We start from the raw sequence: 27,798 nt of genomic DNA, 5'->3' as shown, positions 1-27,798 counted from the left end.
TGATGCTCCCAGCTTTTTAAAATGTGGATATTTTCTGCTTCAACAGAGCTGAAATAATTAATTTTATTGATATTTGATTAACAGAAAAGTAAACGGCAACTATTTAAACAATTTCTCATCATTTCTTCGGCAAAAAATACTTGTGATTTTAGCCTCTTAAGTGTGAATATTTTCAGATTTCTCTTCAATAATGTTAAACTAAAGATCAATGTGGTAGTTTATGGACCCATCTATTAATCAAGAACAGGCAGATCAATAGATAATGAAAGTTGCAGCCTTAGATTTATTTAATCGGTTATGATTTTTGATAATTAATCGTAAAAAGAAATGCTAAAATGCCACTGGCTTCACATCCATAATTTGGTTTTCGTAGTCTTCTATGTTTACTTCTACTGTTTCGTACTGGCAACAAAAAGATATTAGAACTAGTTATGGGCACGTTATTGACCAAATTTAAAATTGATCAATCAAGAAAATAATCTGGACCTTAACTGAAAATGAAAATTGTTAGCCGCATCCTTAAATTCTAAACTTTTTTACTATTTTCTGACACTTAATAGACTTAAAACATAATCAGGTTCTGGCTTAAATAATAAAAAATTGAAACGCCACCTCTTTCTGTGCATGAGCATACCAGACGGTAGCAGCCTGAGCCGTTGTATTGTTTCGATTTGATCGGCTCACGGTCAGCGGGGGCAAAGTGACACAGACAAAAAGGCCGTTTAATCGTCATTGTTTGTGGTTTGTGTGGCAGGTGACTGTGATTCCTGCAACCAAAGACACATTTGAACAGCGTTTAGCACCCCGGCTGAAGTTGTGGTGCTCGGAAAGCGTGGCTGGGGGTAAACGCGGTAACTGTTGTCGGTGAGAGATTTGCATGCCCGTGCCGGAGTGCAAATTATCAACCCCAACGGTCTCTCCAGTCAGTCCAGGCCTGAAACACGCCGCACACACTCCTTCACTGCAACCTAAGAGCTATTATTCAAAAGGTGGACAGCTCTGCTACAATGCACAAACTCAATATTCCAATTAAATGACCAGTCTGTGATTCAGATTATGACGGAGCATGTTTTCCTCTCGGCTCGAGTAAGCGTGTGTGCGCGCCGAGCAGCGCGTCTGACGTCAGTGTCAGAGTTGTGACTCTAACCATGAGGCAGCCTGTGACCCAGCCAGGTCCTTAAGTGGCTTCGCCTCATTCAGTAGCCAGGGTATTTTTGGCATAGTAGTGAGTGACACACTTATCGTAATGGGTCGTCCAGGGTGCCAATGGTCAGCCTGAATAAGCATCCTTCTCGGCAGCGCGAGCCAGACCGAGCCCCGGCAACGTGATGTAACCGATCACTGTCTCGCCTCCGATGCTGACTGAGGAGTCGCTGCCCGCTATAACGCATCAAGTGGCTTATCTCCAAACAGGAGTGGAGAGCACTTTTTCTTTTTTTCTTTTTCCTTTCCCCCTCCTCCTCCTTCTCCGAGCGGTCTGGGTGAAGTGCTCATGTAACCTGAGCGCCGCTGCCATTCTTACGCCGTACTCGCATTGTGGCCTTAAATAAGCCACACCGCCGTGTATTATAGGATGTCTGTCGAGCGTAACTGTAAACAAGCATCGCAAAGGTGATCCATTTTTTTAAAAAGTGATGTTTTTAAAGAAATAAAGCTATAGTTGAAGGACTGATTTGTGTGAGTCACAAAGAAAAAGGTCAATCTTTCTGCGTTACACCTGAGATTTGGTTCCAATACACTATTTGATCAATTTACAGTTTTTTTCCCCATCTAATAAACAAAATTTTTGATAAAATTTTATACAAATGTGGCACTTATGAGTCCAAAAACAGGTTAACACAAGCGCAAAACTACAGCTTTCGGTTTTCGACCTCGTTCAACATATTTCAGTTGGTGTAGCTCAGAGTTATAGACGTAAAGTATTTTTTTTTAATTTAACACCCTCTCTTTTTGCTGGATTTTGAACATTCAGTACAGTCTGCATCCACAGGTGCAGCATAGACCACAGTCCTTGCTGTTAACCATTACCCCGCCGTTAAACGTTGGAACATCTGCTTCGCCCCCCCACGACTGTTTCCCACCACAACGTGCGCATCCTTGATTATTTCAGCCCCTTTTCTGAAAAAATATAAAAAGCCCTCAGTCCAAACACCCCATCGTCTGCGTTTCGCTCCCGAGAATCAGCCACTGTCACCTGGAAATATAAGTTTGGCCTGACAGGTTGACAGCCGGCAGTCAGGGCGAATGTTCACACTCTCTTGTTCCTCCAGCCTCGACATCACACTGACAGGCGAGGCAGCGGCAGGCAGCCCTCCTTCATTTTTAAATTTTTTTTTTTTCTTATCAGGCAATAACTGGACAGTCTCAGCAAGCTGCTCTGATCTGCCTAACAGGAGATTCTTCTTTCACAGAGCACACTAAGGCCTGTCAGAACGGTGTTGGGAGCCTGTTAACGGCCAGCAGCGATGTTGTTATTCACTCGCTCTCATGCGCTAATCACAGCTGTCAAACTAGTACAAATCAATTTAAGTTTCTGCTTAAGAAAGAGATGTTTTTTTTTTTTCTCATTCTGCACTACATATACAGTTTAAGGGTATTTATGTTGTTTTGCAAGTGAATGTTCAATTGGAAATGTTTTAGTCTTTTCATATTTTGCTTGTATTTTTGCGTCGAAACGGGTTATACTGCCAACCTGTAGATGAACTGTGCTATTCAGTCACAATGAGTTGTGTCTCTCATGGCGTGAGCGTTAAACATCTTTCTTGACCTTTTGGAAAATAGATAAAAATCTTAACTTGAGGTCCATTTATTCGCTTTTTTTTGTGGAACTTTCCATCGTATCTCTCCACAGTCTTCCGTCCTTAATATGAGAGCATGGAAAAAATGACAAACTATACTATAAGGTCGAAACTCAATGATAGTAAGTCGAGATTTCCTCTGCTATCAAACTACATTTGAGCAGCAGAAGTGTTTTCCACCCTTACGTCATGCAGCATTTTTTAAAACTCGCGTCTTTATGTCCTCTTTGTTGTTTCTCTTGTTTTTAGCCCTTTTTAAAATAAGCTTTGTCTACCCCCCACCCCCCTCGCCTCTCGGAGATGTGAAAGCCGACTTTTAACAGGGCGCGTGCTCCCTCTCTTCCTCTCCTCCCCGAACATCTTTTTAAATTCCTCCGAACAGCTGGGTGAACATCTGGGCGAGTAGGGTGCCGTTGCCGCCGCTCGGTGTGGATGATGGCACCAGCAGGCGCAGGCTGCCGCCGCCCCCACCCCTCCCCTCCCCTTCTCTACCCAACGCGGGACCTCCCTGCTTTAATCCAGAGTCATGCAGCGGTCAGCTCGAAGTTGGAACTTCTCAGGTTGACGCAGTGGGAAGGCAGACTAATTGCTTAATTGAGAGCATGGCCTTTTTGGTCGTACCCCCTCCTCCTCCTCCTCCTCCTCGCCGTGCTTCTTGTTTACTCTAGTTCTCAGGTACTTTCCCCAGCTCACACCAGTTGGCTCTAATCCAGGTTTCCTTAAAAGCTCATTTTAACAAGTAGTCTAGATTGTTTTAATGCTTTACGGCTGCTGCTTTTGTGGCTGTATGTTTATGAAAAATAGAAACACTCAACTGTGTCGAAATGTTTTTGATACGATCACTATCTGAAGGTAAATGTTGCAGTTGTGTCCCGGTGTTGCTATTTATGTAGAAGTTGGTTATGGTGGTTGGTCACGGTTGAAATGTAACATTCAAGGGTGTCAGACTATTATTTTTTTTTATTTTTTGCACACACTTCCTGTTAGGGCTGGTTATTGTTTACAAAAAATGAGCTGATATCAAAACACTACTTCACTTTGAGGAATATCAATATTGTACGTTCAGAACGCTCACTGTTCTAATCATAGATAGATAGATAGATAGATAGATAGATAGAAAGAAGTTTGCCGACTCCTGTAGCAGTCCATCAACAGACTGGTTGCTGTATCCTTCTGCTCAGTTATGAGAACCAATAATCAGCTTTTTGTCGTCTATAAATATCCTGATCTGAATATTTTGGAGTCCTGGACAAATCAAGATATTCGCACGTCACTTCTGGTGCTAAGAATTTGACATATTTTTGTATTTGTTTGCATTTTTCAGACCTTAAATGAATTAAAAAAAGATCCACTGTGTAAGATTTAGTGGTATCTAGTGGCTAACTTGCAGATTGCAACCAACTCAACACCCCTCACCTCACCTCCTTTTTAGGAAGAACCTAAAAAGTTGGGTATGAAACTGTGACTGACTTCACACAAGTCCAGTGGGCCAGATTGGACCCTTTGGTGGGCCGGTTCTGGCCCTGATTTAGAGATTGTGTTTGGTTTGTCCGTTCTGGGCTACTGTAGAAACATGGCAGATTCCATAGAAGAGGACCCGCTTCCTCTGTCGATATAAAAGGCGACTTTCTAATGTAGCAAAAACATAATAATTCTTATTTTCAAGTCATTATCCACAAGTTAAAACATATTTATGAACAGTATAATCCATATTTAGCCAATAAATACCTCTAAATCCTAAACACCGCTGCTCTGAGGAGCTCAGATCTTTAAAGTTGGTCTGCGTTCAAGTCTGTGGACTCCTCATACAGTATAGCCTTGGATATATCAGTGGGGGAAAGTGGATGAGGCACACTGTCGCTTGTCCCCGGAGCAAAGTACTTAACCCTTCACTCCTGCACTGGGAGCGTTCGGTGCTTAAACAGCGAAAGACTGGTCACACTGGGCAGCTCCCACTGTGACGAGAAAACCGACCTCATCCCGGAAGTGGACAGCGGTGATACAGGTTAAGGGGTTATCCTGTCCCCTCCGACTCTGCCCGCCGTACGAGGGCGGCCTTAGCCCGGCGTGTGTGCGTTAGAGCCGGTGCGTTGCGTGTCGAAGGGCTTTAAAGCAGAACAATGGTGTGTGTGCCCGAGCCGAGGCCATGTGGCGGATTAAATTAGCAGCAGTTGTTTATCGTCTGTCCCCCCCGGTCCATCTGCTCCACTCGGCCCTGTAGACTCCAGCTCTGCTCTCAGGCACTGCTCCAGACCCCCTTCGCCACCACCACCACCACCTCCTCCTCCTCCTCCCCAACCCCTTACAAATCCCTATCCCCATCCCCATGTCACACACACACACACACACACACACACACACACACAGTTTTGAATAGTTGCAATATCCACCAGCAGCCCAGTCATGACACAATATACTCAGTGCAACCTCTTCTGCCAAGAGTGCTCTGGCTTTCCTCTATGCAGATTAGCCATGTGCTAATTGTGGTTATTTATTTATTTCTTTATGGAAGAGAGAGAGAGAGCGAGAGAGAGAGCAAAAGGGAGGGGAAGAGTTTCCTCCAGAAATTGATTAGATGACTGAGCAGAAAAAAAAGAGACAGTGTGCAGCGTTGTGAGTTGAGTTGCCATCCAGTGTGCCTGTCGGAGAAATTGTTGCTGCTACGTGGGAAGTTTTTTTTGTTCTGAATCTTTAAGCTGTGTGTGTCAGGAATATTTAAGACCTTTTTTAAGCAAATTAACTGATTCTGATGAGAGGTTTTAATTAATATTACTGATTGTGTTTATGGTCATAGCCGTTTTTATTTGAAATCAGATCGAATACTTTTGCTTAAATTGTTCCCGCGTGGACAAATTAAGAAAGCAAATATCGGCACAGAACGCGTATTTGTCCAATACTTGTTTCGATCGACACCTTGTAAGCAGAACTGTCTATATATCATAAATCTATCAAATGATACTTTTGACCTTTTCGGAGTGAAAGTCAGCCTTTCAGTTCAGATGGTTTTGGAAACATGGGGGGCCTTTCCACCCACCTTTGTGATCTGTGTGTGTCAGGGAATCTTCCCACATGTCATGATCTTTATTAATGTTATACACAATACGTTATTTTCATGTTGTGGAAATATTTCTAGGTAGGGCTGAATTGTGTTGGAGGGGGAAAAAAGGTTAACTCGTGGCTTTTGATTTGTAAGAATAGGATTAAATGTGAGGACTTATTTTTGCTCCCATCTCATATTTTTAAATCAAACGACTGCCAAATAAGATAATGCAGTTATTGTTTTTGATACTTCTTGGCTTCCCTTTTACTCTTTATTATTTTAAAATCGACTTTATTTAAGCTGTGCCTAACAGTGGCCTCTGTGGCCACGGGTGGCGATTGCATGGATTGTGCTAAATGAAACGTGGCACAACATTAGCTCCAATAGAGTGGAGTCATAATGTCATCGACCTAATTCAATGAGAGCCTGCTAACATTAGCAAACATCAGCCACCATATGCTATCGGTCAGGCCAGACCAGGTAAGGCTGGGAGCTCCGACGCTGCAAGGCTGCACTTTATTGCTACTTCAGCGAAATGACGAAGTAGCCATTTGTTCTTTCAGACGTTACATAATGTCGCTTTTAATGTTGCGTGGAAATTTTCAGGTCCTTGTTGGCTTGTTTTGTTTGTCACCCTGGGGGATGATTGTGATTGGTGCCTTTTTTTTAAGGCGGCGCAATCACCGAGAACTAAAAGGTGATTAAAAACAGGCTGCTTATGTTCTTTGACAGACGGGTCAGACTGTTTTTTTAAATTATTCATTCGCTGTCAAACTGTGCGAGTTTCGATCAACTGTGAAGCAGGTACCATGATGGGCCTACAAGTGGCGTTAACGCGGCGGATTTTCTGTTTTTAAAATCAAGATTTCACCAGCATGAATGAGGCAGTTAAGCAGGTTCTGGTGTCACGTCTTCATGTTAGTCATTTGTGTTTCAATTAACCAGGACTCAAACTTGCATGCCTTATCGTCTTTCCACTGTGCCTATCTTCCCCTACCTCCGTCTATCCCCTACAACGTTTTCCCGCTGATACATCAGAAACGAGATGCTTTCTCTGCCAGACCCTGAACGGCGAACAGCCCGGCTGATTTCCAAACCAGTTTAACATTTTATTGAAGGTTCAAACTGTGTGGATAAACCTACTGAACCGTTGAGACCCAATGCTAAACTTTCCTTGCATGTTGTTTCACCTTGAAAATCCACAAAAACTCTCATCCTTGTATCAGTAATATTTAAAGCAGCACTACTTTTTAATCATAGTTTGCTTATGATTAAACTCTTCAGATGCTAAAAACGTGGGAAAATGCATTCACTCGCTCAAGGTCTTTATTCAACAGCAGCGGCGGTCCAGCCTTGGTGTCGCCCCTTCTAAAGAGCCACTCCTTCTATAACTAAGAGAAAGACGAACAGAGCTTCTATGGCAGTCCCTGACCTCTACACACAAGATGCAGCAGAGGTTGTGTAGTGTGGTTACACACACACACACACTCACAAAGACCTCGGCTAAAGCTCTCTGGGATCTTGGAGGACGTATAATGGTGTTTCAGATGTGAACAACTTAAGCAATGCGAGGGAAAATGCTGGTAAACAGATCAATGAAGGGCCGAGCTGTAGACCGGCCACAGATATCTCTCCCAGAGTTCAGGGCACAGATGTGTTAACATGATCGAATGAGGAAGAGAGGGGAAAGCAGACGGTGTGTGTGTGTGTGTGTGTGTGTGTGTAAAGCCAGTATGACATGTCAGGATTGTTGGCGAGTTGGCGTCACATCCATTTGTTGTACACGTGTTTTGGGGATTGTAGTAGTTACAGTGATGACAGGACCGTGCCTTAAAGCGACGGCTCAGTCAAGTCAAAGTATGACTCGCGTATGAAAATAAACAAACCAGACTTTGCTGATGTTATCATGCTGACCTTTATTTCACTAAAATTAACTGTGGTTATTATTTTTTTTTATTGAATCGCTTTCCTTCCTCCATCATCATCGGGAAGGGGTTGAACTTTTTTCAGCATCTGAAGCGGTCCAGGTCTTCATTAAAACTATTTACCAATGATTGGACTGATATTGTGGCCAAAGCTATAAAGTTTTGCGGTTTAACTTTCTCAAACCCTCTATGATGTGTTCACATTGCTATATTTAGATATATTATATTGTATTTTATATTTTTATTATATATTTGTATATATGATTTATATATTTACATATTTATTATAATTTACAGTGAGGTAAAACAAAGAAAACAAACTGATACTGAGCATGTTTGCTCGAAAAATGACAAAATAAGTTGTTTAGAAAAAGTTTTTCCTTGCCGCTGTCGCCAAGTGCTTGCTCATGGTGGGAATTGTTAGGTAACTATTAATAATATAAACATTTTAAAGAGTATGGTTCAATCCTGACCTATATGGAAAGTGTCATGAGATAACTTTAGTTATAATTTGGCGCTACATAAACTGAATTGAGATTACATTGTATCTGTTAACCCTCCAACAACCTGTTTTGCTATTTTATTATCCTAAATTAATCCAAATTATTTTCCCCCGTAGCGTATTCATACTGGTTTCCTCCAGGAAACATTGAATTATTACATAAAAAAATGTTTTCGCATGAAAGCTGCCAAATATTATTACAAAAATATAAGCTTATCTGTGAATATTTAGTGAATATTTGTACTAAAGATGTTTCATTTAGAAAACAGATTGTGCTTGTGAGCGCAGTGTGCTCTTTGTGCCGTCTGATCACCTGATCGAATGACGTATGTCTCCGGCTTTTCATGTGGTTGTTAAATGAGACATGAGAGACAGAGAAAGAGAGAGAGAGAGAGACGGCTGTTTTGTTTTGGGAGCATCAGCACTGATTCTCCACGTGGCTCAGGGAGCTGGAAACCCTGATTGTAGTTGAGCTGTACTTTTCCAGCTCTCTCTCTCTCGCCGCCGAGCCCCGGCGCCCGAGCTGTCAGGCTTCTTAATGGGAAAGCAGGGGGTATACACAAGCCGGTGTAGAAAATATTCTCACCGCCGGCGAAAAAATATCGACCGAAATTGGCGAAGGAGAAAAAAAAAAAGGTTGATTGTTTTATGGCCTCGGTCATCGCTGGGAGATTTTGTCTAAATGAGAAATAGATTTTACCTTTAGTGTTGCTGCTCTGTAGTTTGTTAGCATACTAGTCATTTTTCATGTGGGATTGGAAGACGGTAGCGGGCGACGCAGGCCTCGGTGGCACACTTTAACGGGATGACACAGGAGGGCTCTGCCTAACTGCTTAAGCAGCTCATTAGGAAAGAGCTATAGCATATTTCTATCCGGTGTGAGAGAGGGGGAAAAAAAAAAGCTTTGTTAGTCGCCTGCCATAATTTGGACAAATACACCTGTCTGAAATGGATCGAAGACGAGCAACAAAAGGGGTGATGCCCGCTTCTGTTTTTCTACCAGTCATCTTTGTGCAGATCAGCGTGGCTTGATGTCAGGTGGGAAGGGAAGAGGGGAGGGAGGGAGGAAAGGAGGAAAGGAGGTGTCCTTCCTTGCAGACCCGGGGTTAAAAGTGCATTAGAGGTCATAGGAGAGTGCCTACCGGGGCCTGTTACTTCTTCCCCCCACGGGTGCGGTCGGTAATGACCCTGGGGAGCGTAGTAACACCCCCCCTCCTCCTCGTCCTCCTCCTTTCCACCACACACACACACACAACATAAGACACAACATAACACACACACTCTCCTGAACCTGGAGGAGTCAGGAGACTGTGGCCTGGGGGAGGCTAGAGGGAAAACCTGGAGTGGAATATGTTATCTTGGATAATGTCGGTTGACCGTCTTGACAGCCTGTTGATCCCCGCCACCGCCCCGCCAAAAAACACCTACAGGAATCACCCCCCCCTCCCCTCGACACACACACACACTCACACATACGTATATTTTCACACACACCAGTCTCCTGCTGAGACACCCCCCACCCGACCTCGTCTTTCTCATCGCAGCACTGTCATTCATAGAGTGCCAAAGCCTGCTGCTTTATTAAAGCCCAGGAAGAGCAAGGCCTGGCCCAGGTTCAAACAGCAGTGCAGCTGGGACCTGTTACATTTTCGGCAGACTGCCCTCTCCGTCTCGCTTGGCTATAAATAGCCCCGGTGGTTGTCTCCCTTAACCAAGGAAAAGAGGTTTTTTTTGGGGGAGGGAAAAAAAACACTCACACACAGATTAATAACCGTGGGAAGCAATGAAAGCTTTGTGTCTGCTGCCCGAGGTCAGCAGGCCAGGAGGTGTTGCTACTTCAAAGCCCCCATTGTGGCTCTTTACTTTCAGACGCCGCTGCGGTGGGTTTGATGGGAGCGCACGGAGAGGCTGCCAGCGGTGTGATGAGTTGATGGCAACTGGATTGTGCCAACCACGCAACCAGCCCCGTTGTGAATTTTTTTTGTTTTGTTTCAGATACATCGCAGATGACCGGTTCATTTATAGCTCATATTTTAATTATGTTTGTGTTTCACTGGAGGAGTGTTATGTTTGGGAATGGGGGGGGGGGGGGTTCCACCAAAGCTCATCTCTTATGTACACACACACAGCCTCAGCCACTTTATGACCTTGGCTCCAGCTGTTGACAGGCGAGGCTACCTCATTACGAGCCTCGTCCGCCACCCCCCCGCCTATTCCCCTCTCTCCGTTCTCCGTTTCTCTGCCCTGGATCTCCAGCCAGAGGAAAAAAAACAAAAAAAAAAAGCCGTCTGGCCCAGTAACATTGCCTGCCCGGGCCATGCGGATCTCCCAGAGTCCAAGCCGGCCAAGGTCAGCCCTCCACCACCCTCCAGCCTCCGTCCTGACGTGTCTCCAGCTGAGGGGTGGGCTCAGCTCCAGCCACCGCAGACACTTCCACTTCCTTAAGCTTATTTTCATAGAAACCCTCCCCGACGTCTCCGCCGTAACAGTATCCACCCACTGGCACAATGATCTCCTGGGCAGGGAAACGCTCCTGGCGGATATAGTGGGCTCATTCATTCATTCATGGCCAATTTTTTCCCTTTCTAGTAGGAAAGTAAATCCACTACTGTCCCACCCCCCCCACTCCCACACCCTCACACACCCCCCTTCTGCTTTTTGTTCTATATTTGCTTGATTACACTCTGACTGGTTTATGAGATGACGCTCGCACGACACATCGCAATGGAAGAGTTATCATTTGTGTTCATTGCTGAGTAATGCTTTTTCAAGAAAACCCACTAAAAGGTTCCAAAATAGCTCGGGCTATATTTGAACTGGACCAGACTTTCTCATCTTTTCCTGTCACATCATTGGATCCCGAACAATCAGTTGCATCATTACAGAGCTTGTTATAGCTTGTAAGAGCTATTGCGACTGCAAAAAAAAAAAGAAAAAAAAAAAAGGTCCAACCTTTTTTCCATGCCAGAATAGCCACTCTGTCCGTCCACTGATTCACCTTACTGAAAACAGCCTCTCTGTTTTGTCCTCCAGCCTCCAAGCCCAATGGACCAGGTAGGGAAGATGCGCGGCCAGCCATACGGAGGTCCCAACCCCTACTCGCAGCAGCAGCAAGGGCCTCCAGCGGGGCCCGGACCCCAGCAGGGAGGCTCTTACCCAGGGCAGGGCTATGGACCTCCGGGCCCTCAGAGGTATCCGATGGGGATGCAGGGACGAACACCTGGCGCTATGGGCACCATGCAGTACGGACAGCAGGTCAGCATCTCCATTGTAACCATGCGAAAAACTTGTCTTTTAAAGTTACAGTGTGACTTAAAATGCAAGGTAGGTTTGGAGTTTATTTTTACGCAAAGCTTCAACCCAAGTTCACTTCTTCAGTCTCTGTCGCATCTGAATGACTAAGATGAACCTTTTGAAGGATATTTACCACGTCAGCGAGGTGAACCGAAGTTCTTGTAGGTTTCCTTTTCAGCAAAATCTTTTGACTTCTGATATAACAAGACCAAATAAGTTGGTACGAGATGTGTTGGCGTCTTCGAAATGGAAAAAGAAACCATGTGACCAAAGTTATGTCTGGATCCAGAGACATGTCGACCAAGGTTAAGAGATTGTGTCACGTCCAACCAATCCGAACAATCATCAACACGAGTGTTGAAATCACCAAACATTAAGTCACCGTCTCGTCAGAGAGGGGTGGCGCCGTCTTTTAAAAACAAGTTCCAAACCAACGACCCCAGCCTTGTGGCGCTGTCTGGGTGAGTTGACAAAATGATGGGCAGAGACTTTGAGCCACACTTCAGTCTAAAGTAAATCTATTAAAAATGAAATACCTCGCGCCTCAGGAGAGGACATTTAACATTTTGAGTGCCTGTGGTACTTAGTCATGGTGCGGGGCATGTTGTGAAGTCCGGACCACAAGTTAATACGTTTTTTTTAACATTCCTGTTAGTTGAGGCAGTAGAGCGTTTATTTGGTCTGTGACTTTCTGTCATAGGAATGGTGGAAATGGTTGCATAGACTAGATGAACTGACTTCATGAAGTGTTCCCAGTAAGTAAAGTAATCACGATCCACGTACGTGAGGGTGTAATCGGTTTCAATCTGAACAGGTAGAGTTGATTCGAAACTATACGTGAGGCACGTCTATCAGGTGGAGCTGATGGATGTAGCTGTACTTTATGCAATAGTTTGACATTTTTGGAAATACGCTTATTCCTTTCTTGCCAAGAGTTGAATAAGAAAATCGATAAAACTCTCAGCTTAGCGTAGCATCAAGACTGGACACGTAAGGAACCAGGTTAACCTGGGTCTGTCCAGATGTGTTGCTCTTTTCACATGGACAAACTTATGTTTCCTCTTGCTCTCAGCCTTTGTGCTAAGCTAACATGGTGCTTGCTGTACTTGTACTCTGTCATACTGAAACGGGTATGATAGAAGTGTTACTGTTCTTTCCTAACACAAGAAATTAGCGTATTTCCAAATTGTTGAACTATATCTTTAGGGTCTCTATGGCAGAGACCGAACATCATCATAAAAGACACTGTTTATTGAAGTCTACTAGCAAAAGGTCTCTGTTTCAGATAGAGATATATATATATACTCTTGGGATAGATTCACGTACAAATCGTGATTCTTCCCCCCAAAAAATCAATATTTTAGGTACAGTGTCAAAAAAGCTGTGTTGACGGAACAAGAAGCAGAGAGCTCACCGAGGCCAAGACCAGAGTGTATCAAGACCGAGACAAGACCAAGACTTTGAAAGGTTGAAACCAAGTCAAGACCAAGACAAGGACAGTCCATAGATAGAGTTATCTCAATAACTGTCAGTACATTTCTTATGAAAAGGCCTGTGCGGCGTATTGGATAACTGTGGTGTACGAAGCGAGAGGCTGCTTTCCACTACTGTACACACAACATTAATAGCAACAAAGCCGAACGGTCCCGCTTCATAATTCTTACAGACAGAAGTCGGTAACACGCTTCCAAAGGAAAGCAGCTAACTACCAGTTGTAATTCATATTTCAGTGCAGCCCTTTCTATTCATTCAATCGAGAATGACCGCAAGGATCTGGTTTGAATCGTAAAATTACCCACCCCAGTTGATCAGAAATGATCCGACCAACCAAAGTTTATTGGAGAGCCCAAGGAAAACCAAGATTTAGTGTGAAAAAGGGCTGAAGAAGGAAAAAAAAAAAAGCTATTGGAGGACTCAAAGAGAGCGATCCATTGATTATTTTCTTTCCACCGTCTGGTTTATTTTCATGCTCGAAAAGCAAAAGAAAAGTTGGGGAGGAAAATTCAAGTTTGTGAGTGCACGGGGCACAGTGTGCAGCATTTTTTTTCTGACGGCGTCGTCCAATTCAGAAACAGCAAACAATCCAGTTTGTCGTAGCTACTTACCCATAGCTAGGAATAAGACCCTTCTTGAACCCTCTCAGCCAGGCAGCGCGTCTCGACAGAGAAACTCATGCGGGGAATCCCGTAGAGTGAAGCCTTTTCTTCCACGTCCGCTGTCTGTGGTCTTGTGCCCATTGTGTGGTATGATTATCTCATACTGGCCTGCCTGGTGTCTGACCATGGACTCGATAAGTGCCCTGCAGAGAAGAAAACGGCTTCCCTCCCTTTGTCAGACCGATACAATATAGCCACTTCATGTTGTTTTAACTGTGTGGCAATTCTTTACTATCTCTTATTTTCTTTTGAATTGTGGAGTAGCTGAGAACCCTCCCAAAACAACACGTGGCTTTATTCTTTTTTATTATTCTTTCTCTTCTTCTTCTTCTTCTTCTTCTTCTTCTTCTTCTTTTTTTTTTTATTAGTGTTTCCTCTCAAGGTCAGGCTTTTCTCCTTCCCTGCTCCTTGAGGGTAATGAAACGAAAACGCCGTATTGAAAAGGCTTTCGGCGCGCAGCATCGGGAAGAATATGAAAAGCCTCATATTGAAGTTCAAGGAGATGAAGTCAAAACTCAATTTTTATTTCCACGGCTGTAATTTAAAGCGATACGCGGCTGAATTCCTACACTTAGAGGCTTTTCTCATGCGCTCTGACTGATCAGTTTATAGCGGGGGAGCACACTCGTCTCTTTTACAGACACAGAACTGTTGTCTTTGCCTTTTTTAATCTGTGTAAGGGGACGAGATGCTCTGATTACGCCGCTGAGAATGAATGAAGAAGTTAAAAAAAAACTCTAAAGGTGACTGGATATTTGGTTATTTTTATATATTTTTACAGAAAGGATCCTGTCAGCGCACAGACTGTATTCAGGTAGTGATTGATATTCCACAGAGGGACTCGGGATAGTAAACCTGTAGAAAGCTGTTGTTATATTTACTCACATATCTGAGTGTTGTTCCACTTTATTGATCCTGATCGATCCTTCTTTGTTCCCGGTCTAGATGTCAGCCTATGGACAACAGGGGCCCGGTGGCTACGGCCAGCAGAGCCAGACCTACTACGGTCAGCACGGCCCGCCGCCTCACCCTGGCCAGCAACAACCACCGTATCCTGGCCAACCCCAGGGCAGCTCTGGAACTCCCTACCCCCAGCAGGGCCACCCTTCACAGCCTTCCGGCCAACACGGGCAGTCAGGACCCCCCTACCAACAATCCCAAGGTCCCCATGGCCCCACTCCAGGTCAGCCTCCATATAACCAGCCCCCACAGTCTCAACCAGGACAGCCACCTTACGTCCCTCCCCAGCAGCAGCAGCAGCAGCAGCAGCCGCCTCAACAGCAGCAGGGACCAGGTCCTCAAAGTCAGCAGGGCCCTCAAGGGCAGCCTGGTTACCCACAACCCCCAGGACCAGGGCAACCACCGCAGCAGCAGCAAAACCCGCAACAACAGCAGCAGCAGCAGCAAGGGCCCCCACAGCCGCCGCCGCAGCAGCAGCAACAACAACAACAACAACAGCAGCAACAGCAACAACCAGGAGGTCCACCTCCTCAAGCTCAGCAACCTCCAGGTCATGGCCAGCAGGGTCAGCCATCACCTTACTCACAGACACCCCCCCTGCAACAACAACAACAACAACAACAACAGCAGCAGCAGCAACAACAACAACAACAACCACCGCAGCAGCAGCAGTCACCATATCAGAGGTTCCCACCTCCTCCACAGGTAATAAAGAAGTCTGTTAGCACACTTTAGCTCTACTGTGATGCGCCGTGTTTCCACTACTGCTTTACAGTTGCTGTATAGATGCATCCCTAGCAATGTTAATGCAAACTGAAAAGTGCCTCACGGTAAACACAGCAGTAAACAAGCCTCCTCGTTTCAAGCCTCTCGGTCATGTTTGACTTTGTTGTGTAATAAACGGCCGAAAACGAATAGCAAACACTTATTTTCCTTAGCGCCGCCGTCTCGGACTGTGAAAGAAGCCAGCGGAGTGTTTGAATGAACATGTGACGTAAACCATGAAGGGCTCACCTGTTGCTCGATTAAAGTTTAATTATTTGCTTAATTAAAGAGGCTCCTATCTGTCAAACTCCCACATTACACCGGAGCAGAGCTCAGCCGCTCAGTATAGGTCGAACGAGGCGACAACAGCTATGATGTAAGCAAAGACTTCTCCCGTGTCATGTTGGCCGCTGGCACGGCGCGCTACATTCACCCCCTGTGGAGAGCTGTTATTTGCATCTTATGTGTCAGAGGTTGCCATAACAAGACGCTTGATTTGTGGATTCATTTTTCTACATGTGCTTTTTATCCCCGTAATCAGGAACTCTCCCAGGATTCCTTTAGCTCCCAGTCCAGCGCTCCTCCTTCCAACCAGCCCATGACTTCCAACAAGAGCAGTCAGGAGGACAGCATGCAGGGCCGGCCATCCAGTCTGCCGGTGAGCACCCCCTCTCCTCCTCCTCATCTTCTTCATTTATCCGACTTAGCGCTAGCCTGGGTTTCATCTTCTAGCCTCCGTGGGCACCAAGCACCTCCATTATTTGCCCTGTTAATATATTTTTTATAACCCCTCAGACAATGCCAAAGTCACTAAAGCAGATACATTTACAGACAGATATTTCAGAGTAGTTTTTAAGCTCATAGACCAGAGTCGGTCCAGTAGTGCCGCAGCTGCGACATCTGAATTTTGTAGAGACGCTTTCCTTACAGTCATGTTTTCAAGGTTCATTAAAATATTTGATATTTGCGCCTTAAGTACACAAACGCCTCACGGATTCAGACTCGAGTGCCAGCGCGGGAGGCCAACTCAAGTCATTAGTGACTCACTTTTTCGTGCCAGTCCAAATTCGACTAAAGTGAAGGAGCACTAAATACACAGCTGACAGCAGGCGTGAATCTCCGGCGATGTCAAGATTTGATGCTGATTCCCGGTGTCACGATCGCATTCAGAATCTATTCCCGATTCAAACTTAAACGGTCGTGATGAAGGTCAGTGTGTTGACTTAACGGGGGGGAAAAAAAAGTGTCAAAAAATTTGAGTTTTACTTGCATTCGTTTGGAAACATATTGCAGTCCAGCACCTGTATGAGAATGATGAAATGGCTAACCAATATCACCTGTTGGTTAAACGTTCTTGAGAGTTGATTTTCTTCCTCCAACCGTGGACCGTTAACACCTGCTGTCATCTCTTTTCTGTCTCCCAAACAATCAGAAAAGTTGATTTTCAGAAAAATGTCGTGTCACCTTGCACCTGGCGTTGATCCGTAATTCAGAAATGATCACCCCACAGCAGAAGGAGTTAACCACAGTCGGCAGCCACAGTCATAAAGTTGTAGTTTTTTTTTTTTTAGTACGACCAGAACACTCTGAGCGAGGAAAATACACAGAAATGTGGAATAAATATTAGATTTCTGAGCCGGCTGTGTCCAATCAATAGAGTACCAAACACTCGAATTCAGCTGCATCAATCTTTTCTTGATGGACATTTTATGCCTTTTCAGAGCTCTAACTACTGCGAGTATTGCAGGCTTTACCAGACTAGGGTTCAATATTCAGTACTTTGAACCGCTGACACTGATTCTGTCCTTCTGTTGACATACCTGCGCAGTCACTGGCATTCAGATACCAAAGTCAGCATGAAACTTATCCAAACATAGACACGTTTGTGATCCAGCATCTAGATATTAATGGTGACTGATGTTTTAAATGTTATAGGCAGAGGTAGCAAGAGTAAAAAATAGTGCGAATAAAGTGTTTTCAAGCAATGCAGGTTTTCGCCGACTTGTTCGACACGAAATTCTGAGAGGGCAAAAAAACCTCTGAAAAAAACCCATTTCTGCCAGGAAACGAATTGTTGAAAGTGAAGCAAATCTGGCGTCTGATTGCCCTCTGGCTAAGATAAAGGTGAGAGAACCCCCTTTTCCCTCCACCCACCACCACCAACCACCACCACCAACCACCCCCTGTTAAAGAGGTGTTCTCGCTGTAACACGTTGCAGTTTCCATGGCAGTGTTTATAGGTCAGACTGCGGAGCTAACCTCATTCTGGGCCTCAGGGAAGGAGAGTGAGAAATGAGATCATTAATGAGAGAGAATGAAAGTGAGAGAGCGGAGTAGTCGGCGGCGAAGGGGGGGGAGAGGTGGGTGAGGAGGAGGAGGAGGTGGTGGTGGTGGTGGTGGAGGGGTTTGAGGGGAGTGCGAGCAAATAACTTCAAATAGTGTGAGTGATTGGTTGGAGTGGGAGATGCTGAGAAGGGAGGGAGGGATGAGAGGCAGCGCTGTCTATGCCAGTAGGGGATGCCCTCAGGATGTGTTTCCCTCCTCTTTTATTTATTTCTCTTATTTATTTATACATCTCTCTGCGGGCTCAACCATTGGCCGAGCAGGCCAGGCCAAGGCTATTTTTATTTATTTCCCTCCGACTTCTCGGGGATTCCCTTATCTGCGCTTTGTGATTGGCTGCCAGAGCTATTAATCTGGCTAAGATAGAGAGGATGAACCAATCCCCTTTCACCTCCTCTCTCTCCCTCCCCTCCCTCCGCACCCCTGTGGAGAGCACATGACTCCGTGTAAAAGATTATACCACGCTAGCTCAGAGCGTAACCCTGACAGCATGTGTCAAAACAGCTGAAATCACTCCTACAGGTGCCATGAGTAGATATACACCAGTGGTGTCTGTTGTAGCTGGGAATGAAGTCGCTTAGACCAAATGCTTCTGATAGACTGAAATGCTGCTGGTTGCAAAGTGTATAGAATCGAAACTAATGTTTTCCTCGACCGACGTGGCTTCAAGGTGCCAGTATGCTCCGTCGTTGCTTCAGAAACCCGATTGCTCCACATGTTTCTGACGTCGAGACCAGGGATGTCTAACAATGTCTATAACAAAACTGTTCGTCTTGATGGATACAGTAACTTCACAACATATAGACAGCAGGAGATCTGTATGAGTTGAACTCCTGTCAACTCAGCGAGCAACAATCTGACATAAGGACGGATGTCAAAAATACTCTAGAAATCCTCAAGAATAATCGAGACTTTAAGGCAACAAAATAAGTATAAATAAATCCAAGGTTTGGTCATTTTATTACCCGTCTTTTTGCTTTAGAACCAAATTAAAGACTGTGTTTAAGAGTTTCTGTTTGAGAGAAAAAGCAGATTATGTAGGAAAAAAATGTCAGAAATAAAAGGTTGAATATTTTGCTTCTTAGCACTGAAAGTCGGACGCTGTATCGGCAGCGATATTGCAAAATCTGCTATGATACCCAGTACTGATGAGCATTTAGCTCACCAGGGGTGTGTATTAGGTATTATTAATTATTATTAATAGGTGATCAGTGCACCTCTACTTGTAAAAAGTAGTTTGTCTAGTCCTAAATTAACTTTTATCGTGTTAGAATACACCTGACGCAGTGTTGGGTACAGGTTACAGATCCACAACGGTGTTTATTTTGTAAGAACCTGCAGTGATTTGTACAGACGCCTTCGTTTTAATCCACCTCGGAACGCGTTTGAATCCCGATCCAACAGCAGGCTGAAGGGGGGGTAAGCGCCATTTAGCTACTTTAGTAGCTTTCGCACAGAGCCAGCCAGACATCACCTCATCCAGAGCGCACAGATGGGTCTGTTTGAGCCAGGTGCTTACAAAAAAAAAAAAAAACAAGCGTCTGTTTAGGCCGCCGTTGAGGTGGGAATAAAGGGGGAGTACGGGGAGGCTCAGCGCCTGCTGGAAGGCGCAGGTAGGAAAGCAACAGTCAGCTCGAGAAACAGGGCTGTGGATAAGAGGTGGAGGAAGGGAAGGTGTGTGTGTGTGTGTGTGTGTGTGTGTGTGTGTGTGTGGAGGGGGGGGGGCAGGACAGACAGCCAAAGTGGAACTAGCTGAGCAGGTTGAGCTGGTTCATGGCTCCAGGACGAACATGCACGGTTTAACTGTTGAGTATTTAGCACACTGATGGTTCCTTGAAACCGTTGTTGTCTTCATGGAAATCTCTCTTTTTACAGTCATGTAGCTCTTGAAAACAACTTGCAGTGAGTGAGTACGGCACGATACACCTGCATAACACACGTGTGTGTTTGTCTTCTTAAAATATTCCTGTGAGCCGATGATGTAATATTTAGAAAAGGAAGTGAATTAAGAGCTAAGAGGAGGGAGGAAGAAAGAAAGACTTTGTTTTGGAGCTTTTAATGAATAACCATAGTTGCTGATTAAAGGGGCACTGCATCGATTTTCCACCTGAACTCCCCGCAAACTTCTGAAAACAGTCGTCTGTGAAGGAAGCTTTCATTTTTTATATATATATAACAGTGTGTTGATGAGTTTCGAAGTTTGAAAGAGGTAAAAAATTCAGTACAAATGCGTTTTCAAAAGATGTAGGCAGGAAAGATGCAGTTGCATGATGGGAAATGTAGGAGCCTGTGTTGGCGGAGCTTGATTTTGTATTTTAATACTAATATTTGGTGTACACGTGTCTTTTTTTATTCAGGGAAGGGAATTATAATACGAGTAGGAGCCGATACAAAAGCTCCCGTAGTCCACATGGTGTAGTAAAGTGAAGCAGGCCTTTGCTGTCACCGTCTGGCTTTCACACCCCCGTGGAAGTGACACTTCCTCTTCAAGTCAACACATATGAATGAGAATAACTTACCAGACCGACCACCACCACCACCACCACCAACTTCCTTCCCCTCCCTACCTTTTCTCCAAAAAATTTAAATCTCCTTGTCCTCTCTCATGTCTTTTGTACACCCTTTTCTCCACTCTGGGGTCTAATCCCACTCGTCGCCGCCCACCGGTTGTGATGCTCCTCTTTTTTTCCCCCGATGCGTCTGAATGTGCTCCAGACTCGAAAGGAGGGTCACATGTTGGTCACACACACACACTACACTGGAGTTTGTTTTCCTTTTTTCTTTTCTTTGCACCATTCCTTCCTGTTGCTGTCGCCTTTCCAAAATAAGAGGCTTCATCTGGAGTGGTTTTATCTCGGGGAGGAAAGGGTTTATGTCTGCGACTTTGTGTCAGGGATGGATGTTTACCCATTGACGACGATGTGATTTGATTTAGACTCAACTTAAGCGATTAGATGAGGAGTATTTTTAATGACGAGTTGACTTTTTGAATATTTATTTATTTATTTATTTGGTGGTCTGTCCTAGTTTTCCCCACCTATCACGACATCGCCGCTTGTTTAGGACCCCACCCTTGCATGAATTCAGTCGTACGCAGTGCATTTGCAAAGCCGTGGGACCACCCACACCACAACAACAGACCCCCCCTCCTCCTCTTCCTCCTCCTCCTCCTCCTCCTTTTAATGACCTTTATGTGCCAAGCCTCCTGATCTGGAACTGAGGGATCTTCCAGCCATGGTGCTGATCAACTCTTGAGTCCGAGGCCCCCCCCCTCTCCTCCCTCTCCTCCTCCTCCTCCTCCTCGTCCTCCTCCTCCTCCTTTGCAATCCACATTCCCTGCTCTGCTCTGCTCCTCTCCGCTCTGCTCTGCTCAGCTCAGCCCAGCCCAGCTCTGCTCTCCTCCTGCAGCTAAGCTTGTTTTTGCGACATAGCTCTGGAGCAATCAGCCTGACAAGGCCGGCCCACTTTTTTCCCTCTCCTCTCCTATCCAGCCCAACCCCCCCCTCTTTTTCTCCCTCTCTCTCCCTCTCTCTCCCTCTCCCCCCTCTCTCTCCTCTTCTTCTTTGCCTTTTTCAATATTAAACTCTATTTTTTTTGTGTTTTTGCTTGCCATTCATTTCTTTTCTGTTTTTTTTATATTTTTACTATTATATATTTTTCACTCTGGCCTCTCTCCTCTCCGTTCCTCTTTCTATCTAAATTCTCGTTTTCTCTTTCCCTCGCCTGCGCCTCCTCCTCCTCCTCCTCCTACTCCACCTCCCTTCCTCGTTCTCTCTCTCTCTCTCTCTCTCTCTCTCTCCTCTCTCTCTCTCTCTCCCCTCTCTCTCTTCTCTCTCGGTAACTCAGCTTTCATAACGCTGTGCAGCGCAGCCTTGTTTTGCCGAGCCTCTGTGACGCTGACGGCATTCGAGTCGGGGGCCAGTTTTCCTGTTGCTATTCTGGGGCCCTTGCTTCCTGTGTGGACTTGTCCTTATTCAGATTCCAGGGTTGCCCTCCCTCCGCTCACTCCTCCTCCCTCCCTCCTCTTCCCTCCGTCCTCCCATGTCTGTTCTTCTCTCCCCCTTGCTCTTGCTTCCCTCTCTGTCTCACCCCCTTTCCCCCCCCCCCCCCCCCATGTGATTTTTAATTAATGTACTTGAGAAAATTCAATCTGCTGACAAAGTGTGTTGTTTTTTTTTTTTTTTTTGCGTTCGCCTCAGTGAATTGTTTCTCGCCTTTTGCTTTAAAAAAAAAAAAAAAAAAAAAAAAAAAAAAACCCGAGCCCTGTTTTGCTCTTGTTGAGCTCCACTCACACACACACACACATTTACAGAGCACTCTCCCTCTCCTTTTTTTTTTTTTTTTTTTTTTTGCTCTCTCCGCTCACTCACACACTCTCACACTCGCGCACACACACACACACACACACACACACACTCACTCTCTCCCATGCCCCTCCCCTCTGCCTCCATTTCTGCTGGGCTGAGCTAGTTTTGCAGCACAAAGACTGTGGCTGACTGCAGCACTGACTGTCTGCCGTGCTCTCTCTCTCTCTCTCTCTCTCTCTCTCTCTCTTCTCCCTCCCCAGTTAATTCAGCAGCGGCACGGCGGTGTAGCGCCCCCTAGACATGTTGTGTGACAGTAAATAGGGGAGGGGCGTTGCTGCTGCTGCTCTCGGAGAGAGGCAGCGAGGCAGACTTGGCTGTAGGGGTCTGGAGCCTCCTCCACCACCACCACCACCTCCTCCTCCTCACCCCCTTCTCTCTCTCTCTCTCTCTCTCTCCAGCCGCCCCCTTTCGCCCTCCACATATATATATCCCAGCACCCCTCTCACCTCGGGCTGGGCAGCTGCCTGCCTCACTTGGGCATCTGTGCGCTGCCCTGGGACTCCCTGCTTACTATTGTGATCTCTACAAAAGGGCCCCCCACGCACACACCATCTCCCCATTATTCACAGCAATCAGACCCCCCCCCCCTCACCACCACCCCCTCTCTCTCTTCCCTTCTACCCCACACCCACCAACCCATCCACCCTCCTCCTCCTCCTCCCCTCTTCATCTACTCTGTGTTAGGCTCCCACCCCAGACGCCCCAGCTGCCAGTCTGTTTTTTGTGTCCCTCGCACCCCCTCCCTTTTTTTTTTTTTTTTTTTGTGTGTTACCCCCACAGAGAAGCTCAATTAGGCAAATGTGGAGCGTTTAGAAAAGAACTCCCTACTCATTGATTAAGATTCATAGTTGGCCTTTATTTTATTTTTTATTTGTGCGAGCCTGTATCACACAGGAATGTTAAAGCAGGGCAGTATTGATCAGCGTCAAATGAATTGTATTTTTTATGCCTCGGCCGAGTACGAGACTCTTTTTCTGGATTTGTGCTGGTTCATTCTTTTCATCTCGCCCCTTGTTATTATCCATCCCACGTGGCTGCTGGTGACAAAGTAGTAGTGTAATGGTGATCTCCCGGGAGCAGGAGGTAGCCTGTCAGTGGAGGCTAGTAGACATTGTGTCTGTGGTACTGATACTCCAGACAAGATATCTAACCCCAGCAGGGTGCTCCCAAGCTCCGAGCATTGTGTCACCCAACTGGCCACATTTGTTTGTTCGCCTACATCTTCGAGAACAACAAGAACTCAAGACACGTTTAATTTCATCCTCGTCGAGTTGTTTTTTTCGAGGCCACCTGCTCGACGCTTCACGTCCGTGCGGATACGGCAAGAGTTGCACGGCGCACCTATAGCTCGCTCCAACTGTGTATAGAGTTTCTCGTCAGCCTTGTGCTGTATGTGAAACCCTGTAATGGCTGCTGCTGCTGCTGCTGCTGTATGAGGCAGGGGCCTTGCTTCTCCTCCTTTCTCCACTTCTTTCCTCATAGTGGGATGGGAGTGCCCCCTTATGGTTGAGCTCAGCCCTGCAAACCTCGAGCTGGGGCTGGAGCCACCTCTATCCAAGCGTTCTGTGGACTTCCCAGAAGCTCCTTGCAGCTTGACGCGTCCACTGGATGCAGGTGGGACCCTTCGGGGGAAGGCAGGGCTGAGTCGTCTGCGACGCCCACCTGTCCGTCCTTTTCCGCCCACCTGAACATTTCCTGCTGTCAACTCCACCGAGTCATTACAGGTGGTTTTCGAAAGACGAGACAGGCTAAATTTTATTTTGTCTCCGCGCCTGCAGACTATCTGTCATCCGTGCGTGTAGACAGAAGTGTTGTGATTGCTGTCTTGAAGATAACACGCCTCTGGGCTCAATCAAGTCAGCACGTTAAGAGCTGACCTCGAAAAAGGAAAAAAAAAAAATAGATGAGAAACCCCTTTTCAGAAAAAGAGCAGAGAAATCTTCACTTGATCTTGAGCTTAAAAGGGAAGACATGACTTTTCCCATGACCCCGTTCAGATATCAAAAGCCCGCTATGCCCTGAACGATGGTAAAACGCGCAGCGCTCGGAGTGTTCTCGGCGACGAGGTCGTCGGCATATAAACATAAACATCAGGGACTCGGGAAAGACGGCAAAAAAAGAAGTTCAAGGTTTTGCTGTTTTGTGTTTGTCCACTCCGTGCATGTGTGTGTGTGTGTCTCCTAGGCCTCCTCAGCGCAAAAGGCCCGGAGGCTGAGTGTGTAATTAAAGTGTTGTTGGTGGTGCAGGAGCTGCTGCTGCTGCAGGGAGGAGGAGGTGGTGGAGGAGGAGGAGGAGGAACAGGGCTTTGGTGCGTCTGCGTTTCCTGTAACAATGACGGGCTGCTTCTTTTGTAGTAGCTGACTGCACCGTGACCCTGCCAGGCACGCAGGGAGGCCGCCGGGAGAGAGAGAGAGGGAGGGAGGGAGACAGACAGAGGGATGGGAGCAACAAGGGGGGGAGGAGGTCTGTGTCGGCTCTAATGTGTCAACCACGTGGACCAGAGTAACCATGGCAGCCCTTGAGATGCAGCCATTTTTTTTTTTTTTTAAATGCTCTTCCTCTATCTCCCGCCCATTCTTTTTTTTTTCTTTACTCTCTGTCCCTCAGCTATCACGTCGCCACAGAGGATGTGTGAGCAAGTCTGGACTGAGTTTCTTTCTTTCTTTCTTTCCCTTTTTTCTTTTTTCTTTCCTCCTCCCTGTGTATTGTGTTTAGCATCTGGAGGCCTGAGAACAAGGGACGCCTGCCAACAAGGCGGTTGGTGAAACCCTGAGGTCTGAGAATGACAGAGAAGAGAGTGGGTCAGGGAGAGTGTGTGACTGAGGGATGAACTCTGCCCCCCGACACACACACACCCCCTCCTTACCACCAGCAGCAGCAGCAGCAGAAGCAGATCTAGTTACACACTACTGGCCAGGGTCACATAATCCAGATATGTTTCATTATCTCAGGGCCGCTCACTACGTGCTACCTCTCTCTCTCTACTTCTACTTTCTGTTTCTCATAACGTACAAAAAGAATAAAAAAAGACGAAGGAGAAACCGGCCCGGCTTGGCAGACTAATGGCTCTGGTCGGGCTTGATTGATTCAGTGAAGTAATCTGCAAATGGAATACATTAGGACGGGCCGAGAAGAGAGAGGAGAGCAAGAGCAGATGACTCAGAGACAACACAGGCACAGTGGAGAATATGGGAATAATGGGAATAGTTTCCGATATTTTTCCACATTTGTGAGCAATAATCGCATCGGGAGGAATTATCTTTAAGCATTTATTTTTTTTCGTGCATTTGCATCACTCGTGTATGGATGCGTCTCTCTCCCGGCCTCTCTCTTCAGCCCTATCGCGAACACTGTTCTGCAGTTCTCGGCTCTGAAGTTCCATGTTAGGCAGTGCTGGGAAAAAAAAACACACAAAATGGCTGCCATAGAGAGAGAGGAGCTTGAAGCTCCACAGAAAAGAGCTGCAGCTCCTCTCCTTCTCTCCACAACACGGCTCGCACGTCCTTCCCCCTCTTTTTTTTTTTTTCCCTGCATGTATTTAAAAAAAACACCCAAACAACAACAGTTCTTGAATATTTTCACGTGATCAGCTTGTTGTAATTGTCACAGATGAACACGGCCGTGTAACCCTCCGAGCTCGTCACCCTCCCGCACTCCCAACTTAGCTCAACCCCACTGTCCCTCAACTCCTCCTCGTGCCTGATCCTAACGCTCTCGCTCCCCTTCATCATCTGCCTTCTAATAATGAGCGTGTTGAATAGCAGAGCCACAGCAGCATCAGTATCACCATCCTCCCCCTCCCCCCTCTTTCCTCCCTCCCTCCCTCCCTCCCTCCTCCTCCTTCCTCTCCTCTCTCGCTTGTCCGGCTTGTGCAGTCAGCAGAACAGGCTGGTGCTGTGCAGTATTGAGCCGGGAAAAATCAATGACTGCAGAGTGGGAGTAGGTAGGAGCTTGTGTGTGTTTGTGTTTGTGTGTGTGTGTGTGTGTGCGTGTACAATGCTTCTGCCTATCCAGGCTGAAGGATCAGAGCTGTCAGTCGTCAGATATTTACAGAAGAGCTCGCCCTCCATGCTGCATATGTGCTCGGATGTTTCGTACATCAGGCGCGATAAATGTTTCTGGTGAGATTTTTCTCATAAGAAATCACATTTTCGTTACAACCGTCCGTACTTTGTGGCATCGGTGGTACCAAAGTTACACTTTTTTTTTAAATACTACACAGTTTTTTTTTGTATTTTGTCCATTAAACAAAATAAGCCAGACTTAACGTTATACTAAATCCACCTTTCAGAGTTCATTACAGTCACGTTATTGTCCTCAATTGATTCAAGGCCCAGTCTTTGGTGGCTGTACTTTGTCCTATTCCCAGAAAAAAAAATGTGTACTGCCTTGTCTTCAATCTGGGCCAATTCCCACCATCAGGAATATAAAAACACGGGATGAGAATCAATTGAATCTCAGTGAATCTGGATCCACTTAGTCCGTCCAAATTCTTCTTTCTCGCTGAAGGTCCTACAACTGCTGCAGACGTACAAACACGCATGGAAATAATATTAATATTAATAAAACCGATCCCGTCCCGATTAATAAAAAACAGAAGGTTATATTTTTATATGGCCTAGATTTTGGAAGTCCGGGGTATCATATGCCTGGACTTTGTGGTCATGAAGCAATCAGAGCTAGTTAGAAGCTCTTTATCCTGAACCCAACAAATCTTGTGATCGATTTAACCAACGTCCTTACAATAGATGGCCTCTTTCTGTTTTAGTTCTCATGTCAGTGGTGGTGTTTTTTTGATTTGTGGTGATTTTTTTTAAAATCAGAATCTGTCTCGTGAGTCACGAAACAGGATTACAGATTTGAGGAAATAGTCGACGGTAGTTTTTTTGCCGCTTGACAGTTGAGCTTAGTGCCAAAAATGGAACACTGAGGTTCAAGACGCAGCGGTAGTCTGACACGCTGCGTGAGGTAATGGTCACAAGAAGGGAAGAGTCTTACTTCTCTAATTTTTGCTCTGTTTCTGGTTGATTTCACTCGACTGATTGGACTCCCGGTGTCCTCCAAAAATCCCACTTTCAGTGTTGATACCTCTGTGGTCCCTCTGTCTGCCTTGTGACTGAAGTGTGCATGTCTTGTGCAGCCGTCCACAGTGACCTCCTGCCGAGACCTGACTCCAGGAATTGACCCCTGACCTTTTTTTATGCCCTCCGGTCTGTGTCTGTGGAGTCAATGTGGAGGGTTTTTTTTTGTGGTCGGGACACGCAGCTGTTGACATGGTCAACTTGGCGCGCAAGCCCCCGGGGTCTTCAGACCGAGCCCTCTATCAGATGACCAGTCTTGTGATGTCTGAGCATGGAGGTGGTGTGGGGTGGTGGTGCTAGTCTGAAGGGGGGAGATGTAGGTCAGCTGACGATGCTGGCTGCTTGAAAAAGGATCCCGCCATGGTTGTTTAAGCAAGGAATGCCATGCTGTTTGATCTCTGCTCTCTACAGCGGAGCCTTAAGATCTCACTGCTCCGTGTCGCTCACGCAGCGTGGCTCTGCCTTGTTCTGACCCCGTTTTTGCATTCGCGAACATTAATTGGGCATCGGCCAATGAAACGCTTCAGAATACGACTCTCATACATAAAGCCGCCGCCTCCTCCGCCA

The 27,798-nt window shown here is 46.0% G+C and overlaps 1 protein-coding gene across 4 annotated transcripts in view; it reads left to right on the top strand.

Moving 5' to 3' along the window:
* arid1ab (AT-rich interactive domain 1Ab) overlaps window positions 1-27,798 on the top strand; it is a 50,159-nt gene that overhangs the window by 8,915 nt on the left and 13,446 nt on the right. For 3 of the 4 annotated variants that reach the window (XM_027287303.1, XM_019258440.2, XM_027287301.1), the window contains exons 2-4: window positions 11,299-11,520; window positions 14,661-15,380; window positions 15,982-16,098. In XM_027287303.1, the coding sequence (XP_027143104.1) occupies window positions 11,311-11,520; window positions 14,661-15,380; window positions 15,982-16,098 (1,047 nt within the window). In that variant the 5' untranslated portion in view covers window positions 11,299-11,310. The remainder of the gene's footprint in view (window positions 1-11,298; window positions 11,521-14,660; window positions 15,381-15,981; window positions 16,099-27,798) is intronic. The other variant, XM_027287302.1, reaches the window with a different exon arrangement.

The sequence above is a fragment of the Larimichthys crocea genome, chromosome XIII, assembly GCF_000972845.2.
Source record: "Larimichthys crocea isolate SSNF chromosome XIII, L_crocea_2.0, whole genome shotgun sequence".
Lineage (NCBI taxonomy): Eukaryota > Metazoa > Chordata > Actinopteri > Sciaenidae > Larimichthys > Larimichthys crocea.
Note: the sequence above shows the minus strand (reverse complement) of the source record. Positions and strands in the feature narration are given on the sequence as shown.